This window comes from Cavia porcellus, unplaced genomic scaffold (genome assembly GCF_034190915.1).
Source record: "Cavia porcellus strain 051 isolate PalLab524CR breed Dunkin Hartley unplaced genomic scaffold, mCavPor4.1 scaffold_24, whole genome shotgun sequence".
NCBI lineage: Eukaryota > Metazoa > Chordata > Mammalia > Rodentia > Caviidae > Cavia > Cavia porcellus.
The window spans coordinates 32,380,130-32,401,641 of NW_026947507.1; the positions used below are offsets into that span (position 1 = coordinate 32,380,130).

Genomic DNA, 21,512 nt, shown 5'->3' on the forward strand with positions numbered 1-21,512 from the left:
TCTGACATGATTTTAGATATATACACAGAAAATCAAAAAGGTTTTCCTTAAAATCTTTTAGAAATAATAAAATGAGCAAAGTTGTACAATACAAAATGCACAAAACAAGTTGCATTTCTATAAACAATGAAGAATCGAAAAAGAAAATCAATGACCTATCTAGAACAACATTATAAAGTACACAAAATACTGAGTGATAAACCTGATCAAGGAGCCAAAAGATTTAAACACTGAAAACTATAAAACAATGTTAAAATGAAGTAAAGAAGACACAAGTAAATGGAAAAACATAATGTGTTTAGGGATTGGATGACAATTATTAAAAATGTCTATACTATTAAAAAAATCTGCAGAACCAGTGCAAACTCTATTAATACTCTAAAGGTATTTTTTTTCCAGAAATAGAAATATAATCCTAAATTTCATGCAGTATGACAAAGAACCCCAAATGGCCAAAAATAATCTAGATAAAGAAGAAAAATGTTTTAGGACTCACATTACTGACTTCAAGATATATTTTAAAGTTATTGTATCAAAAAATATGGTACTATCATAACACAGACCAACTTAAAGAACAGAGAGTCCCATAAAATCCCACATATATAAGGTTAAATAATCTTCAACAAGGATGCCAGTGTTATACAGTGAGGAAAATGCAGTACCTTCAACTGCAAATGGTTGGTGAGAAAGTGTTTACATATATACATAAAAGAAAAAGTAGATCCATATATTGCTACACATGCACACACATGTGCACTCATGCACACACACATACACACACACACACACACACACACACACACGCAAATTCAAAATGGATTACAGATCTAAATACTGAAGATGTGAAGTCACAAAATTCCTAGAAGAAAACACAGGATAAAAACTTCAGAACACTGAGGCTGGCTATGACTTCTGGAGAGACCCACAAAAAGCACATTTAATAAAATCAATGACAGTTGTAACTGTATTAAACTAAAAAGCTCTACACAGCAAAGAAGAAAACAGTTTTCTGAGATGGTAACTTGGGAAATGGGAGAAAATATTTGCAATGTATATGACTAGCAATTAATGCTTAAAAACATAAGGAACAACTCACTTCAACTACAAAGACAGTAAGTAACCTGTTCAAAAAGCAATTAATTTAAATAGAATTTTCTCTAAAGACATACAAATAACCAACAGGCATTGAAAACATGCTTAACATGATTAATTACCAGGAATATTGCAAAGGTGGCATCATTGATAAATAATGTGTACATAAATTGTATAAACAAATAAATTGTACTGTTTCTGATTCCTGGTAAAATACCTAACACCCAGGGCAGAGAGAGCTACAAAAGTACAAAGATTTCCTACATTTATCATCAAGATGAATGGAATTATTAGGTATCATGAACATATATTACTAAAAAAAAATACCTGACACCTATAATTTAAAGGAGAAAGTTTTATTTTGGCTCACATTTGAGAGTCCAGTCCATGGTGGGCTGTTTGCAAGGCACAACCATCATGGCAGATGAGCCTGGCAAAGTGAAAGAGCTTCGCTCATGGTGACCAGGAAGCAAAGCACAGGTACAGTGCCAGAGAAGGGCACCAGAAAAAGTGCTCCAAAGTTACACCTCCGAGAACCACTCAGACACACCTGGAAATGTGTTTTACTAATATCTCGGACATCTCTCAAGTCAAACAGGTTGATGATCCAGTGACACTGTGTCAAAAATATAATAAATATATTTAGACTTCATATTCATTTCTGGCACATGTTCCTAAAACCTCCGGGAATTCTTGATTGATAGAAGTGTCCTTTGTGTGTTAATGAGATAACTGGTGGCAGGTAATCCTTGGATGGCTTCAGGACGGATAGCCAGAAAGATCAAACAAACCAGGATTTAAAGCCCCAATTCCCAGTCCCCTAGGTCACCAACCAGAATAACAAATATAAATGATTTAATCAATCATTTTTACATAACGAAGCCTCTGTAAAAACCCAGAGGGGCTGGGTTCAGAAGAGCATTTGGAGGGCTGAACAGATGGAGGATCCTGGAGCGAGGTGCACCTGGAGAGTGCATGGAAGCTGTGTGCCATTCTCCCATATCCTGCCCTGTGGATCTCTTCCATCTGGCATTTATCTATAACCTTTGCCATATGATTTCTAATAAAAGGGTAAATAAAGCTAAAAGGTTTTCCTGAATTCTGTGAGCCATTCTGAGAAAGTGAGGATGGGGTTGTGGGAACTCCTGATTCACAGCTCATGGGTCAGCAGCATGGATGATAATCTGTTACTTGTGACTGGCATCTGAAGTGGGTGGCAGTCTCTTGGGACTGCAACCCAATTTGTGGGATCTGGAACTTTCTCAATGCAGATGCTGTCACAATTGAGTTGAATTAGAACACACCCAGGTCGTGTCTGCTGGAGAATTAAGGAATCATAGAAGACTTCTGTGTTGGGTGTGAGAGGACAGTGGGAAAGATAACTTTCATTTTTCTTATTTATAATAACAATTCAAAATCACAACTAAATATCCCCTCACGAACATTAGGATGGCCACTACAAAGAAACAACAAATAACGAGTGTTAATTAGGAAATTAGACCCTTTATGTACATAGTTGAGATGTAAAATGCTGCAGTGACTTTGGAACACAGCATGGGGTTCTATATTTATCTAAAATAAATAAAATAAATACTGTATCATGAAGAGATAGTTGCACTCCATGTTTACTGCAGCATTTTTCACAATAACCAAAGGGGTAGATAACCTAAATTTCCATGATGAATGAATAGGTTAGAAATTGCAATACAAAGAAAATACCATGCAGCTTTAAAAAAAAAAGATGGTTCTGAAATAATGCTACTACACGGATGAGCTTTGAGGACATTTTGTGACTCCAGATAAGTCAGTCAAGAAGAACAAATTCTGCCTGATTCCTCTTACATCACTGAGATTATCTAAAATTACCTAAATCAGCCAAACGCACAAAAGCACAGTAGAATAGTGGTTGCCAGGCGCTGGAGAGGGTGGACTTAGAAAACTGCTCTGCAGTGGGTGAAACATTTCACTGAGACAGATAACACTGGGCCCACAGTGAACACTGCTGTGCCATACATTTAAAAATACAAGATGGTAGAGCACTTGTTTGCTTGTTTGTTTAACCAGAATTAAAAAAAAAAAAAAAATCTTGCTTCAGACACCACTGAGGGCAGTGTTGTTACTGCCTGGCTTATCAAGTGCACTGAAATTCTGCTGGGCTTTCCTTGGAATACGGTACTCTTTGTAGTCAAGAATCCAGTCAACACACAACTGTTCTTACCTCCACAGAACTAGGAAAAGACTGTCCTTCAGAAAAGCAGAACCTACACATGAACCCCACACAGATCTCCAGAATCTGAGACTATAAAAAAACGGATCTTGGCAAGGAATAGACTTGGGTGGTTTGGAATATATCTTCACTCTTAAGTACGAGTATATCAGGACTGAAATGAAAATGAATTTGTCTGCCTTTAGGTAGGACTGAAATCAAGACAGGTTAAATAACAACATAGATTGAAGGCTGTAACTAATCTAGTGTAAATACCATTTGAGGTCTGACCAATTTATGCTCCAAAATCCTAAATGAGCAATTAGAACTTAGCTCATTCATTCCTCTGATAGAGTGTGCACTGTGTATGTGTGTATCTGAACCAAATATTTCAACAAAAAATAAACGCACCATGAACTTGATCAGTCTTGTGGGTGTTTGATGTGAGGTTTTGTACAGAGTATTTACAAGGGGTACGCTCATAAAGTTTTGTGGGTTTTATTTTCTATCTGTTGTATTTTTACCTTTTGCAAATAAAGAACTGTTCCCTTCAGGACAGCATAAAAGGTTTTCCATCCTCGCTTTCCTCTTGGAGCTGGAAGAGAAAAAAATGTAATATTTTATTTGAAAGAAATCAGCATTTTAGAATGAGAAGCTAAAATATAACCAGCAACCCCCTCTTAGTAGCTATCAAAATGAATAATGATGAGCTTCATGGTGTGCCAGGCAGTGTATTTCTCCTTTATTTTCTTGTTTATTCCTCACATATACTTGCCAGGTAAGTATTAAGACTCTTTTATAAAATGGAAGTACAGAGAAATAATCAGCTCAAAGTTATGCAACTAGGAAGATGAAAAGCTGCAAATGCAACCCAGCATGGCTTCAATCTGCAGCATGGCTCTACCTTTTGTCTTCCAGTAGAGATGATTTACAGAGTGACAGACTAAAAAAGCCAGATTGGAGCTTAAAGACTAGATTGTGAGTGGACCATTCATCCTTTCCTGGCATTTATCTCTTCTCCTCTCCTCACTGGATTATAGCCTTAACTGCTGCCATTTCCAACGCAACCTGTGCAGATCTCCACCACAGATCTTGCTGCAATGCAATTTGTTTTTTGGTCTAAACTTCTTTCACTGTTCTGCAAATGGCTTGAGAGCAGCTATTTATCTTTGAAATTTACAGAACCAACAGCAAGGCAGACATTAGGCATCAATGCAGACATTCTCCAAATGAATTATTTCAGAAGCTTTTATGCTTTCTTGTTTAATTTTTGAAATACAAATTAGAATATCTCTACCTATTTAACGAACTCTTAGAAATTGTTCTGGTAAAAGCATACATTAATAAAACAGTTTTCTGCTTAGTCTTAATGCTAATAGAATTAAAATCTGTAGCAAGACAATGTTATCACCTAAATGTTTTCTAAACATTTTCTTAGTTCAAATAGACAAGCAAGACTATTTACTTATAATTTTTTTCAAATATTTTACTGCTTTGAGATATTTAACTTGGATACCTGACTCTGTAGGAAGTATATTCTTAAGCAAATCAATTAAATCTCATTTGACTGAACATTTGGAACTCTTAGGCTTGGAAGCGAGGTGACTTCCACCTACAGAACTCCAGGTCTCCTGCCAGCACCACACTGAGATACCCACCTGGCAAGAAAGGCCTCATAACATCCGCTCTGCAGGATTCCAGGGGAAATTAAAAAATAACACCCTTTCTGTTTCCATTAGGGGAGGTTTAAAAGTGTGCACTCGAAAATATATGATCAAAATAACCATCCCATAATCTTCTCCTTAAAGAAGACCAGAGACTAATATAAAAGAGAACCAACATAAAATAAATATTTACTACCCTGTTCCACAGATGACAGATTGTGACATGGCCTGCATGCGAACTCAGCACACAGAAGTTACTGGGAGATGTGGGAGCCATCAGAGAGAAGAGGGGTCAGTGGAGGTGGCGGGGGAAAGCAGACCTGCTGGCTTCCAGCCCCTCGGAGACCTCACCTTGCTCTATACCTGTCCTCCTTGCCCTATCCTGCCTTGGAAACTGCTACTCACTCACTCAGCATCTCAGGACTTCAGCTGCTTTATTTTAAAATACAGGTCATGTGTGCAATTTAAGGCAAAGCGCAGGCTAAATGGTGAAGAAACTTACAAGAAAACTATTTATTTTGATATTTATTATCAAAGTGAATAATGAGGAGCTTCATGGTTATTTAAAGGTATTTAAAGGCTTTCCTTGAAGCTTTACAGTTAGTTTAGTAGAATCTTGAGATTCTTTCAGTTCAAAACATACAAATCTATCTTTCAGCTTTCCAAGTAAAATCTGTCTATGGATCCATGTAAATGGTCTTTATTCTTAGCATACAAAATCTCCTAGAAACGATTCCACAGAGCTCTCTGGGTGAGATGTGATGGTTAGCATCACTCTTGAGTTACTAATGTGGTCACCCTCCACTGCACCATTACTGACCCAGCTTTCCAGAAGGTAGGACCTAGTCTTATCGTTGGTCAGTTACAGGTTAGTTGTTTAAGATACAAATGAAGCAACACACAACCTCTCAACAAGACAAAAAACCAAACACCCATCAATATATGGCTAGTGTGCTATAAAACAGTGCCCTGAATGACAGACGTGCCAATTCAACTAACTCCCATCATGATCCAAAGAGCGTGGCACTATTATTACTTCCACAAACAAGCAAGTATAAAAAAGAGGAATTCAGGAGAAAGGGGAACATAGTGATTGGCTGGGCAGGTGCTCTAGAGGCGGAGTCAGGTCTTCTGACTTTAAAACCCGCACTCAGCACGGGAACACAAAGGGCTGATACAGGAGGGAAGAGCACTGGTCCCTGTGTGAGCTGTGGAATGGGTGGTGGTTAAGGGCATAGCCTATATGCTGTTAAGCACATAAAACAGTAAAAAACTGTCACGGCAGCTGTGTAATGAACACAGTGAGAAGAACAAAGGAAAGGATTACCAAACTAAAACTTTGTTTCTGGTCAAAAGGAGAGAGGTGGTAGGAAGTTGGTATAGAGATGTATTTTAACAAATACCCAGGTATCTGCTAGGAGAGGGGTGTTAACCAAACTTCATTAAAATATATCACTTTTATGTCTGGATCATGCTTTCATAGCAGTTCTTAATATGTGCATGTCAAATCCAAAGATACTTGTTTTCCCTCCCCAAAATACAAGGGCCTAGGAATGTGTTAATTCTGATAATGTACCATCATCTTTATGTTAGAACAGGCTCTATTAACTTAGCTTAAACAAACTACTGAGATAGGCATGATTTTTGAAAAAAAAAAACTGCTACTATTCTGTTTAAGATTTACCCTCTTGATTACAGACACTCTTAAGGACAGAACCTAAGATAAAATCAGCTGGTCAGTGCCACAAAGAAAAAAACATGTACACTGGGTCAACTCAAGCTGCACATATTGCTGCGCTCAGGAATATAAATGTGAACATGCATAATAAATAAAACAGAACAATTAAAAAGCAAACACTAGAAAATAATGAGGTAGGACTCTGATTTGGAAAGCAGTTTCTTACATGAATGGAATACATGGAGCAAAATGTGACCGGTTTTCTTTGAACTCTGCATTAGAAAGTCTAAGCCTTATTGGTGATTTTAAACCCCAGGGGCCACCTGTGATAGATGACCACTGGACAACTGAGAAAATTTCCACTCTCTGCTTATTCATAAAGGATCTAGTTAAGGGGCTCACACTGGCACCCCACTTTCAGGGACTCCTTCAGACTACCCTCCCAGAGCTTGCTTTTTTCTTATACTGCCAATAAACACCTTCCCTCTAACTACTTCCCTCTGTCCATGATTTCATTCTTGAACTTCATGAGGCAATGGGCACAGTTTTTACAGTGTCAGCTGTTTCAGAAACTTTGTTTTCTACTTTTTCTTATAAAACTATTTCCACAAAATAGTCTAGATTAATAATTACATTTCATAATTCATAATTACATTTTACACTTTTGTCTACCTTAAAGCTAAAAGATATGTCTTTAGATTCTTTTTATTTAAAACATGGTTTTTCTTTGTGCTTTCTTTATATTATTTCAGATAATTTGAAAGCATTGCTTTGGGGGGGGTACTGGAAATCCCACTGCATTTTTGAATACTGTCTTGTCCTCTACTGTCTCTACTGCATTAGCCCCCTCTAACACTCTATTTCTTTTTCCTTCCATGTGTCTTTACTACCTCTTCATATTCTTCACCTGTTTTGTTTTGGAGCTCAAAGTTGTATAATTTTGGCTCCTGTACTATTTGGCCCCTCCAAATTCAGAAATGCCTGGTAGGGTTAGAGTCCCAGGATTAGCTTGTCTCCCTCGATTCTTACACTCATGCCTTATTCCGGGACTCTTCAGACTTGCCTTTGACTGGCATGGGTTCATCTACTTTCTAACAGGTGTTTAAAAATATCTTCTCTATCAGTTTTAATAGTGGGAGAGTTCAGAATCTATAGGCCATAATATTGTGAAGAATAAACTTTCTGGCTCCTTTTCTTCTTTATTTCCTTCATTCCTTCCTTCAATCTTCCCTTTTATTTTCTTTTTCTTTCTTTCTTTTTTTTTTTCCTGGTACTGGGTATTGAACTCACACCCTCGCACTTGCCAGCCAGGTACTGTGCTGCTGAGCTGTATCCAGGGGCCTTTCTCTTTCTTTTTTCTTTCTTCCTTTTTCCTATGAATTTATTCTAAGAATTTAATCTAGAGAGAATTCATTCTGAGGAGACATTGGGAGTGAAGACAGGGAGAAATGTGAACAAGAGAACCAGTGGAGAGGCTATAGCAATAACTCAGATAGGGAAAAGGAGCCAAACTCAGATAGACATGTACCATCACTTATGACAAAGGAATGGAGAGAGGAAAGGTAGTAGATCTGAGCATGTAGACTGCAATGCTGTGCCCACTTGGTTAGCATTATACTCATACAATATATGATCCAAAAACCTCCGTAGGTAGGTATTGCTTTGACTTCACATTAAGATCCCCATAATTAATTACATTTGCAGTCCTCAAAGGTAAGCTACCAAGGAGACTGTCCAACTAAAGACTTCAAAGCTATCATATGAGAACAGAGGGAGATACAATTCTGGGACATCCTCTAATCTGTTAATGCTAGGCTCTTCATTGCTCCTAGCTACAAATCTCAGAAGAGAGGTGCAATGCCCATGTCTCCCCTCTGCAGTGTTGCTGGCCTAGCTTTTTTGCAGAATGATAATAAAATTAATGGCATCAATAATTATGGGACTAGTAACAGCAGTAGTTAATGTTTATTGAACACATACTGCTTAAGTTGCAAGACTTGACATGTACAAATAAAGCCCATAAATCTTAGGTACCCCAGGAACCATCCTCATTTATAGATGTGAATCTGAGACTCCACCTGACACGCAGCACTTGGTTCCCCATAGCACTAGGCACTTGCACTGTGGTTTGCATACAGGGAAGGCCACTGAAAGCACACTCAGGAAACAGTGTTTGGGTAACTCTGAAATCCTGAAGTGAGCAAATTACTTAACAGCTGATTTTGCAGGGATACTGACCTATCAGGAAAAACACCATCTCAAAGGGTCTGGGGGCACATTTATGGTAAACAGTATGCATAACTGTACCAGTATTGCACTCCTGGAGACTCAATCCTGTCTTGGGAGCTGCTGCCTGTCCACTGGAGGTTTAAAAGAAAAAAGGCAACAAGACTTTGAGATTGTTATTCTGCATCACACACAGACACAGACACATGCAGAGAAAATATATTTCTGCAGATGAAAAATGGGCAGTTTCTCCAAAACTGAGTGATGCTGGAACCAGCATTGATTCTTCAATATTTCAAACCAGTCATTTCCTCATCTTTATTACATGTTGGAAGGAATCCTTTTGGACATATAAAGTAGTGTGAATAATTTAGTTCTGTTCTTCATAGAAAAAGTGAAATGCATAGCTGGGAGTGAAAGAATAGGCTGTCACCTGCTTTCAAAAACAGGATGATATAAAGTAGCCCTCAGCAATAAAATATACAGCAATGGATATAAGCCAAAATAAAGTTGTTTTTTAAACCCCCAAAGCAATTCTCTTTACACAAAATTTATATGTATATGTCATACTCCCCAATTTTCACTGAACTGAGGAAGTATTATATTAAAGATTCTAAGATTTTAATTTTTCTATTTTATTCAAGGGAAATGCATTTTTTCCTATACCAAAATTTTGTCCTATTTTTGGTCACTATTTTTCATTCCCCAATCATCTACTCTTTCCTTTTCTTTAGTATCATAAATAGATAATATTCAAAGATACAGTTTGCGTGACTCATTTTTTAAAATTTAATACCCCATCAACCTGTCTTTCTTATTTGCTACCTTAGCTGTCTCACGTGAAATAAAAATGCTTCATTTTCCCTTACAGGGAAGTCACATACACACATTAATGAGAAGGAATTTTCTCTCAGAGCCTAATGAAGAATCACAGCCTAAAGGCTAACGCTAAAGCCTCTGCCAGCCCAAAAAACAGAAATAGAGGGGGAGATAGTTCTCATATCAAATATTTTCAACTGGTTTAGGTTCATGAAGAAAGTTATTCAAAATATAGTACCATAGAAAGATCTCCTACTTGCTGAACTTGGAAATGATTAAATCAGCATAAGTTCTTTTATACTAATGCAATGAAGACAACTCTATATTAGATTTGTTAAGAGCATAAGATATTCAATAAATTGCTTTATTTCCCTAGTAACGATATATGAAAACTAGGCAAAATTCTCAAAGTGTCTCTCCTGCAGAATGAAGAACTTAGAAAGAAGAAAGTAACATTGTTCATCAAATAAGCAGGTGACAACTCAGACAAGGAGAAAATCGATTGCAACATATTTGTAAAGGGTTTAAACAAATTCTTAGATTACAGACCACCACTTATTCAGTGAAGCCAAGAGTAATCCCCAGTTTTCTTTTACCAAATAATCTCATGCGCCCAAAGAAATACTGTACAAATTAACCTTAATTAACAGAATGGAGTTTAGGCACTTTCAGATTGGCTTTTGAAGCAATGGAGTCCAAGTTGAGCATAACAGGTTGCCAGTGGGAGAGGAGTCACACAATTCTACATAAACAACTGATAGTATTAATCATTCTTACTTCTGCAACAGGGTGGTAGAAGTAAAATAGTAGTGCTGCCATGATGTATTTACAAAGTATTTATCATTGAAACACAAAACAATTTACACATTTTTAAAAATTAAATTAATCCTTGTAATATTTCTCTTAAAGATATGAAAGCATTGTCAACTTTTATAAAAGGAAAATCAGGCAACCTTAAAAGAACCTGAAATACACGTTCATTGTTTTCTCAGGAAAATATTTCCTACTTCCATGAAACAGGAATAGGTTATATTATTGATAGACAACAGAATAACAAACAAAAGAGAGAACTGGGAGAATAACCCACCCCAAGTTCCTGCTTCTCCATGTGGCTCCACACCTATTATGAAGCAATAAAAACTTTACTCCTACAGTGATCTTCCTGCAATGGCAGAAAGCATTTTGAACTGCAAGCTAGGCACTTGCAGATTTTATTTGCCCCTTAACATTATTTCTCTGATTTTAGATATCACCTAACATTCTGGTTACAAATCTGTAATGTGGATTTGTTATACTGTATCATCATGAGCACTATTATGGTGTGTGACTTTATAAATAAGATTAGGACATATTTACCACACCCCTAGAGAGTTCATGTTCCTTCACTCTCTCCAAAGCCTAGCTGTGTTCTTTTTTCAACCAGGCTAGCCATTTCTTTGTTTGTTTGTTTATTTATGTATATTCAGAGACAAGGTCCCACAAAATCGATAAATTGCCCACACTGGGCTCACACTTGCGATCCTCCTTCCCCAGCCTTTCAGAGTATTGGGATTAAAGTTAGAAGCCACCAGAACTTGCTGATTTTTAATAAACTCTTCAATAAACTGAGACAGTTAAATTAGCAATGAAAGTGAAGGAAGCACAATAAGCTATATAAATCAAATAGAGCATGGCACTAATCCAAGATAATCACAGTAGAATTTAAGGACATAAAATGATGAGGACATTATGTAAGCATATACTTTTAAACAGAGTTTTGAGGGATTAAAGGAAAACCAAAAGAAAATGTTTTTCTTTTGGTCTTGTCTACATATCTATAATAGGTCAATAAACAGAAAAGGGGATTCTAACACTGTAAATTGTCACTATTGTATATCAAGAACCCCTTGGACACAAGTTAACATAGTATTTTTTTTAATGTTTTATGAGAAAATATTTGCAGTCAGAGAACCTGATTTGAAATATTGATTTCATTGTGGTCATTTAGGCCAAGTCATCCAGGCAACTCTTTACCTCTGGAAACTGGGAACACAGTACCTATGCTTCAAAAAGTTATACTAAGAAATTAGATAAGTTAATATGCATGAAGTCTTTTATTTATTTATTTATTTGTTTATTTACTTTTTGTACCAGGAATTGACCGTGTGCTTGCTAGGCAGGCGCTGTGCCACTGAGCTATATTCCTGGTCCTGTATGAAGTCTTCAAAAGCTTTTTGTTTTGTTTTGTTTTTCTCTAAATTAAGAATACTGTCTGTCAAAGATGGTGCATCCAATTTTCATGCTAACATGCAATTTTTCAGTATTACAGGTAGTCAGAATTTTTTTCCTCTGGCAAAATCAATAGTTTGAGACTTTCTCCTCTATATTGGTGACATATTTTTTATCTGAAGCAGTGCTTGGCATATAAAACCCTAATTCAATGAATGGAGCATGAAAAGCAGCAATTAAATAACACATTTGTCGCGTCCACATAGTACTAAGCCCTCTGATGATAATGCAGATATCAAACATGAATACAAACAGAAGGAGCAGTATGCCAGGGAGAAAGGTTGATAAAAACCACTCTACCGGAGGAACAAGCTACAAAGATATTCACATATAACTTTTAGAAATATCCTTCCCCACTCAGCTAGGAGAGAATTCACTGCCCATCACTACTAGAAGAGAAGAAAAAAATTAAGTGATGGCACTAGGAGCATAAAAGAGGGCAGATGGGACAAGAATGTGTGTCATTCGCTCAGGGTTACAGGAGACACGAGTAGGAAGCGGCGTAACTATGACTCAATGCCATATTTTTCCCAGGAAAAACAGAAATATGACAGTCATGGAGGAGTTTTTAAATCTTGTTTTATAACCCTCGCACTATCTCATCTCTTTCTAGAACATTCCTTGCTCGATATTGTCATCCCTTGCTGGTGTTGTACTTTAATCAGACTTTGTTTGATGTCAGCTCACCCAGGTGTGTACTCTACTACCCCCTGAAACCCAGTACTGCACACTTCTTTCACTCTCTCCAAATCCCAGCTTTGTTCTCTTCAGCCGGGCCTTTCAATTGATTCAATTATTTTTATTTACTTATTTTTATGCTGAGACAATGGTCCTACAAAACTGATAAATTGCTCAGGCTGGGATCAAACGTGCAGTCCTCTTTCCCAGCCTTTCAGACTATTGGGATTGAAGTTAGGAGCCACCAGAACTTGCTGTTTTTAATATACTTGTCAGTAAAGTGAGCATACAAAAAGTTACTCAAGTTCACCAAGTTCATCTATATGAAAGTGATTAACACTGAAAATCCAAGAAAATCAAGCACAACAATGTTTTTTTTTTCATAATTTCTTGAACAATTTATGGAGTTCTTTGTAAAATTTTATAAAACAAAAGGCAAAGTGTTGAAATAAAATGCAAGGTTAAATCCCTGCAGTCTGAAAAGTGCCAAATCAGCCAAGTAGGTTTACCAAAAGATACCAAATCAGGTTTCCTGTGTAAGCATCCTATGACCTAGGGGAGGACATAGTCAGAGAGCCTGCTGAGCATGCACTGCTACAAATAGCAATTCAAATAAGTCCCTGTAATTGTAAAACAGCCCAAGGCTCACCGGCACCTTTAAAAGACCTTCTGGGCAAAAGCTACTGTAGGTCAATAAAAGTAATTCACAGCGGCAAGGATGAGCAGTGCCAGACAGAATCTGTTCTCCAGAGAATGTGGTGGCAGCCCGAATGCTTCCTACACCCAAGAGTTCCAGCAAAGATCTCTGGCTTTTCCTTCACAGATGGAGTTCCTGATCCATACAAGCTACAGGGCCAGGTCTGTACCTTACTGCCTGCACACAAGTGCCTAAACCAAAAACCAGACTTGAGAAATGATGCCACTGTATGTCCACCTCAGCTTTTCCCAGCTGTATTTTATCTAATTTCTAGTAGTCTCAAGTGCTCCCACCTGTACATTAAAGGACTACCGGGGTATGCACCAGAAGCACTACGGACATCAGTGTTTGTCAAAGGAACTAAGTACTGCTAAAACACCACTGGTGTCAACTCATCCAGTCTTTTCTATCCCCGATCTGTAAACTGCAGTTGGTGCTGTCTGCCCTCTGGATCCCAGGTTCCACATCTGCAAATTCAACCAACTGCACGTATTTGAAAATATTTTTTAAAAACAAGTTCCCCAAACAAAACGAATTTGCTATGCAATGAGCACTAGGCTGGGTGAATCCCTGCAAAGGAACTAGCGCTTACGCGCACTCTGCCGAAGGCAGTCGCTCCCTGTTTGGGCACTGTTTAGCTGGAATCTCATTTCTGTACTGTGTAGTTGGGCCTGGCATGGGTTGCATCTGTACTAAAGATTTAAATTTTGAGGGGGGCATTTTTTCCCTAAGAACTACACTATAGCAGCTATTTACATAGCATTTGTCTTCTATTAGGTATTATACATAATCCAGAGATGATTTAAAGTGTACTAGAATATGCTCACAGATTATACGTAAAGATTGCATTAGTAGCTTCTGAACCAATCTCTTGCAGATATAGAATTTAAGTGCATTTTAAAAGTTCTCAAGAGCATATTAAAAAGAGAAAATACACATGATCTTACCATAGGCATTGTTCTTCATTGATAATTATAGTATGGTAAATGTTATACTTTCCCTCATATGTCACTGTTTGGCAAATGTTGCATTTTTAGAGTTAATTATATTTAATTATGATTTTATTATATTTTACTAAAAAATATGTTAAATAACAGAAAACATTGATTTTTCCCCAGACAACATATTATATCTGTCTAGCATCACTCTCAAAAATAAATACATACTTTAAAACTTTTGTAATTACATTTATCACTTTAACAAAGATTGAAAAAGATGACATTGTTGTACAATATTTTACTTAATGCACCTTTTGCTGTGCACTGAGTTGTTTCCAAGATGATTTTTTTTTTGAGACAGCGTCTCACTATGCAGTTCAAGGTGGTCTTGAACTCATGAAGAGCCTCCTGCCTCAGTCTCTTGAGTGCTGAGATTACAAGTGTGAGGCACTGCACCTGCACAGTGACGATATTCTGCAGCTGAAATAACTGAGCTCCTTCTCTGTGGGAGGCACCCTGCCAAGTATAATGACAAGGATAGCCTTGGCTGCTCAAAGACCTTATGTTAGAGCTCAAACCACTTTATTACCCCACCCTTCCACCAAAAACTGCAAAGTGGGAAGGGGAAGGAAAACTTCAGCCTAGTTTTAAAATAATTGCTTTCCTTTGCCTCTTACTAAAGAGTTTTCTGCACTTTACATTCACTTCTTCAGACTATGTATAACCATAATCTGTACAACCAAGATTTCATGGACTTGTTGCTATTCAGTGCTCAGCTCTCAGCCGAGTGCTACTACTCAGGTGCATACTATCACTGACCATCTTCCCCATCAAGAGCACTGCTTTGAACTTTGAACTGAATCAATGACTTAACTAGTTTCAGAACTCAAATTCTTAAGTCAGAACTGTGTATCAGCAACACTTTTGTAGGTGAATTTTTCTTTTTAATCATGGGGATTAGTATCTTTAGGAAACTAGTAGTCCTTGCTTACCTGTTTTAGATATCCAATAGCACTCGAAAAGTATTAAATGGAAAATTCCAGAAATGAGCAATTCATAACTTCTGAGCTGGATGCTACATTGAGCAGTGTGACATAATCTCAAGGCAAGCTGCTCCAGCCAGGTCAGGAAGTGAATCATCCCTTTGTCCAGTTTTCCACGCTGTGCACACAGTGCGTCAGCTGCCCTACCTAACATCTTTTATCTTGGTATTGTGGAACCTCCCTGCTGTGTCCAAGTAATCTTTATTTTACTTAGTAATAGCACCTAAGCACAATAGTAGCCATGCTTGCTGAAGGGAAGCCATAACATACTCCTTTAGGAAGCAGAGAAAAAGTTTATGCTAAAGTTGCCAAAACTATGGCAAGAGCAAATCTTTCATCCATAAAATTGAAAAGGAAAAAGCAACCCATGCTAATTTTTCTGTTGCTCCTCAAACTACACAGCGATAGCCATAACAGGTGACAAATGCATCGCTAAGATAGAAAAAGGCATTAATCATCAGGCTCATTACCACCCACAATTTCAGGCATCCCCTGAGGATCCTCCCTACCCCAAGGGAGACAACTGTACTGTATTATTACTTATATTTCGTTGACAGAGATTGAACCCATGCCTACTAAGCTTGTGCTCTACCAGTGAGCTACATCCCTGGTTCCTGCACTGTATGTAAATTTTCATCAGATTACTGAAGAAATGGATACCTTGCCTTAAATTATCATAGTTGAGTTACAAAACTTATTTTCCTCTTTCTCTTAAAAGTTAACTAAACCTTAACGGTAAACAGAACAAGCCACCAGCAAAAATAGAATCACTTCTTAAAAAATCAGATGTGGTGAAAACTGTGCCTGCCTCTTTCAGAAAGAAATACGTCAGAGATTCTGCACAGACTTTTTTGGTGCTTAAAGATTGGCAGTTTATATTCCGCTGTTCCTCATCAAAAGCACTGCTTCTGAGGAGACTGGTGGGTGGCCTGCTTTCACCAACTTTATTGCAGAAAAGGATGGATTTTGAATTAAAGGCACAAGCCATTGAAATGGAACGTTGAAAGCAAAAACTTACTCTTTCCATCCAAATGTAAAATGGTGAAGAGGTTTATCCCATCTGAAACTGAGATGCCACCAAACCTCACTGTCATGAACAAATGCCTACTTGGGCATTCCTCAGCTAGGGTCACTGGTGTTCAACGACCTTGTGTTGCAGCTCAAACCACCTCATTACCTACCCTTCTGAGGACAGCAAAGTGCAAGGCAGAGAGTAAACTTTAGCCTCGTTTTAAAATAAATGTTTTGCTTTGCTTTCTCTTAACATCTTTCTCTAACAGGAGACAACTGTCTTGTGTATGTGTGTTGGTGGGGGTATCACCATTCCACTTTTATTACCTCTTAATTATAGTGTCACTGTTCCCAATGTTATACAATAGCACAGATTTCTGCCTGCATTGCCATTCTAAACTCTATTTTCAGATGTGTGACTCAGAATAACATCTACTGTCTCACATTTGACATGTGGGACTAAATTTTCAGAACTGTCGATGACAGCCAAGTGTGTAAATCCCTCTAGAGCAAGTGAACCTCCTTAACTAACCTTCTGCAGGTGCCACTCAGCACTCCTTGGGCCCAAAGTATCTGACGTGACATGGGAACTATGTGCCACCAAGGATTTTCACATCCTCAAAAAGCAGTCAATATCAGAATATTTGAAATCAGAAATTAATCATGGGTAGGCAAAGCAACTGAAGAATCTATACTAACACCACCATAATATGATTAGAATATTTAAAAATTACTAAGGAGCGATGTCCATGTGATGACCCTCTTCATTCCCTGCCAACTCCTCTAGTCTCTTTCCAAAAGCATCTACCCTTTAACATTTGAGCTACTTTTCCCTGTAGTTAAGTACATGAATACCACAAAGCAATGCATTTCTTCCACTATGTCAGAATGGGTTAAGAACATTCTTTAGTGGGTTTCTGCTGCAATAGATGAAGATTTAGCAAACTCTACAACCCCATTTTATTTTCCTAATATTTATTTATATTTATATTAATCTTTGTGATGTATGGAAGTATGGTGACTTTTGTCTGTCTGAGCACTTTTCCCCTTGCTTTATTGAAGCATTACTCACGAATACAAAAATTGTATAAATGTACAGTGTACAGATTGATGTCTTACTACACGCATATACTGTGAAATGATTACCACAATCAAATTAATTGATGTAACTTTCACCTCACACGGGTATCATTTTCCCATGTATTTTTAAGCTGACAGGTAAGTGATGATATTTCTTTTCATTCTTCGCTACAGGCAGCATCTTTCAACTTCCTTCTGTAAGAGGAGGACAATGCCGCTCTTTTTTTGCTTCCTTTCAGCTCTGCTCTCCACTGTTACCTCTCAGTTCTTTCATCTGGACTCTTACAGGGTCACACTGCACAATTTGTACCCGTGTAACCAAAATTTAACTGTTCGTATTTCTAAAGGTGAGCAGTGAGTATAATAATTCTAGCCCTGTGGTGAAGTCCTTAAATGTTATACTGTAATGATGGCAATCATGAAAAGATTTCATTACTGGATATTAAACTTTGGGTTTTGGGTTTTCTGTTATTTCTTCTGGACAAATTCCAAGAAAAGTAGCCTTATATGTTTCTGAATGTTCCATGCAGTCAGGTATTCTATTGAGTTTTTAAAACCTTGTCATGAAACATGTCATGAAACATGAAACATGCAAGATTGTCTTCTTGGCAACTATTTTTCAAAATATTCAAGCCAGTAATACATTCTAGGGTATAAGACAATTCACTTCTCTAAACCCTTGCTAATGTTTGATATTCTTTCAAATTTTGGCTAAAGTAACATTCGTGAAATGACATCTCCTCATGTATTGAGCATTAAAATATCATTAATAATTAGTGATTAGGCATGTCTTTGCACATATATTGATCACCTGAGTATTTTCTTCTATGAATGGTCTGTTTTAACTTTTTGCCTATTTTTCCATATGTCCTTTTCTAATTAAGGTGTACCTACACAGTGTGTATATTATGGTTTTAATATTTTATTAGTAATATGCTACAAATATCTTCTTTGAACATATATACTGTCTTAAATTTTTAAAAGAAAATAATAATAATGTCAAGTGGTCTTGGGCTGGGAATGGTGTAGCTCAGTAGTAGAGTAAATGTTTGGTGTGAAATCCATGTAGTCTTTTCTTTTAAATAAATATATATAATAAATTTTTTATCTTTTGTTTTAAAAATATCTTAAATTCTCTATCCAGAAGCATAGTTATTTCACATTTTCTTCTAAAAATTTAGGACTTTATTTCTTAAACTTTTATGCATAATCTACCTGAGACAGATTTTAGGTTAGGACTCAGGAGACAACAGATAGACACACCCACGCCACACATACAATGCATACCGGCACACTATTCACAGAGCACTTTTGTAGTCCTTAATTATCTAAAGTACTTCCGATGTCATATAGCAAGCTTTCATAAATATAGAGACTGCTGCTTTCTCTTTTCCTTTGTACTGTCTTCTATTTATATCTCTTTATCTGGGAAAATGTCAGTATGCTCCAATGTACTTCTTCCCTTCAATTTTCAACATTTTATGTGGCATCTTAGCTAATAGTGTATTATTTAAACTTTTATACTGTGTTTCATAAATTCTAATTATACGCCCAAAGGTAAATTCCATATATTCATATATATTACACACATATGCAAATTCATTGGAGTACATAGGCTACTTTAACATATAGGTCTTTAAAATACATGTTATGAAGTCAAAGAATTCTTAATTCATGCAGAAAATAAAATTACTTTTACTTTACATTGGCTGTGGTAATAAAAACTACACTGGTACTACCTAATTTTTACCACTAAAATGTAGAGCATTATATATAGTATTCTGTATCGGCCAGCTCCTCATGCATGCTATGTCAGTGTAAGATGGGGAGGCATATTTTAAATGACTTTGAAGTCATAAAAGTAGCAATTATTGTATGAAGAGGCTGGTACATGGCCATAAGGGGGTGTGGAAGCTATGGTCAACCAGAAAAAACCAAACTAAATTCATACTATTCAATTTCTTAAAAACATTATATTGATCATCAAGTAAAGGAAAATGTCCAAACTCTACAGCTTTAGCTAAAGCCATCTAAATGCCTAAAGTGATAAACTGTCTCAAACACACAAAAAATGTGGAACATACATGTTTCCTAAGCATTTTCTCCATGGGAATTGCTTTTGACAATATGGGGGCAGTTCGTTTGCAGATTTGGGCCCCTCAAGATTCTATATTATGACCTTGTTTAAGATGTTTAAGATCACCTTCATCATCTGTAGAGTGTGGATAAAACTATCTACCTCACAGGACAAAGATTAAATGAGTGAAACATGAACTACTTACTGTAAAATACTAATGCTGAATAATCATTTAATCATCATAGTAATCATTTAAAACATTAATGTTCTAGATATATTATTTACAGTCACTTTATGTTTCTTTGCCTATTTAAAAACATTGATAAAACTAAATGCTTATATCAAATATTTTTTACTCTACATGACAAATACAAGAAGGTACATGTTGCTTTTCAAATTTGACTTTTGAAGCTTTCTCTTAATGTCAGATTTAATGATTCCTGTACACATAAACCTTCTTTGTGAGACATAGTATTTGCTTTTAATCATGATTTGTCTCTTTGAGGTAGAATTTTATGAGCTGATCACATCTTTAAAATATATTTTAAAAAAAGTAACAAATCTCCAAGGTTTAAAACACATTTATATGAAAATCTATCCAACCCTGAGTGGAATAAGTGATCCCTTCAGGACAATATAACCAATATTTATGAAAAAAAAACCCACCTCTCTATAGGACTGACTCAAATCTTTATTTTAAAGACTTGTAGCAACGTGTCATTATAGTACCTAGTCATATTTATATACATGTCCAAATGCAAAATAACTCTAGCTATATTCACACCAAACTCAAAGAATAGTCTGTACACTTGGGAAAAGTGCCATACTACAGATTTCTCAAAAGTACTTATTTCTCTTTCCCATAAAAGTACCACTATTGTTTTGATTTTTTTCTGATAAATTTGATTTGTTCTGAAAATGAAAAGTAATAAATTTACTGTAGATTAAATTTGAACACTTAATATAAAATATCTTTTAGACTCGTTTATTATGACCATCTCCAAAAAAAAAAAAAAGGGAATTCTGGTATACTGGTGCTTTTCTAAAAAGCAGCAGCAGCCTAAATCAGTAAATTCAGTTCAACTCAATATGATTAAAAGTAGAGGAAGGAGGAAGAGAAGCTTAGGTGAGAAGAAAAGAAATCCCTTTCTGGTTCTCCAAGGACATATCTAAATGGCTTGCTTGTATCTTGCTTAGAATTTTTTAGCAGAGTCATAGCTCAGTGACTATGAGGTCTTATGGTCTGAGGCAACGATAAGGACATTTCTTAACAACCGGTACTGATAAAATCAGTTTAGAGTCTTGTTTGGTTACACTAAAACAATAACCAGAAAATATTATGCACATATGACTTTCAGACATTGTATAACAGTAGCACTGGACTGTATTTCTGAAGAGGAAGAAATGAATGAGGTGAGACCACCTTACAGTTTGAATACAGTTGCTGGGGTCCAGCAGTGAAAGAGAGCGCATAAACAAAGCTTGAAGTCACGTTGAGTAGAGACGTAGGGGCTACAATCTGTAAAGCAGAGGAAAACACAGAGGCAAAGTTTCCAAAGAGACCATGCTGGAGAAATGAAGAACTCTTGGGTCTTGGTTAGAACACAGATTTGAGCACCAGTGAAAGGAAATGAGCCAACGTGTGGGAAAGAACCACAAACAAGTAGTGGGCTGAACAATTTCAGAGTTCACAAAGCTTCAGGCAGAGTCTGGGGTTTCGTCAGCCAGAGTGGGCAGAGTCTATAACACAGGAGGCGGTGGGTAGTCTGAAGATGAGCAATGGAGCCTTATTAATGGGGTTCAGTTAGAACCCCAGGAAAGGCAGCCCTGGATCCAAGGCTACAAAAGACACAGGAAAACACCAAATGGATTCCGTTCATCTACAAGTTCCTGACCCGGGAATGGAAGAAAATCTAACATTTTAAAAAGAAATACAACTATATTTAAGGTTCCCAAAATGAAAACCTTACAATGTATGACACTGAAAAAAAAAGATGACTGGGAATTAAAAAAACAAACAAAAAAGGAAACCATG

General features: G+C 36.8%; 1 protein-coding gene across 8 annotated transcripts in view; it reads right to left on the minus strand.

Annotated features, from left to right (window-relative positions):
* Psd3 (pleckstrin and Sec7 domain containing 3) overlaps nt 1-21,512 on the minus strand; it is a 505,243-nt gene that overhangs the window by 63,316 nt on the left and 420,415 nt on the right. For all 8 annotated transcript variants that reach the window (XM_063234820.1, XM_023561432.2, XM_063234821.1 and 5 more), the window contains one exon: nt 3,823-3,893. In XM_063234820.1, the coding sequence (XP_063090890.1) occupies nt 3,823-3,893 (71 nt within the window). The remainder of the gene's footprint in view (nt 1-3,822; nt 3,894-21,512) is intronic.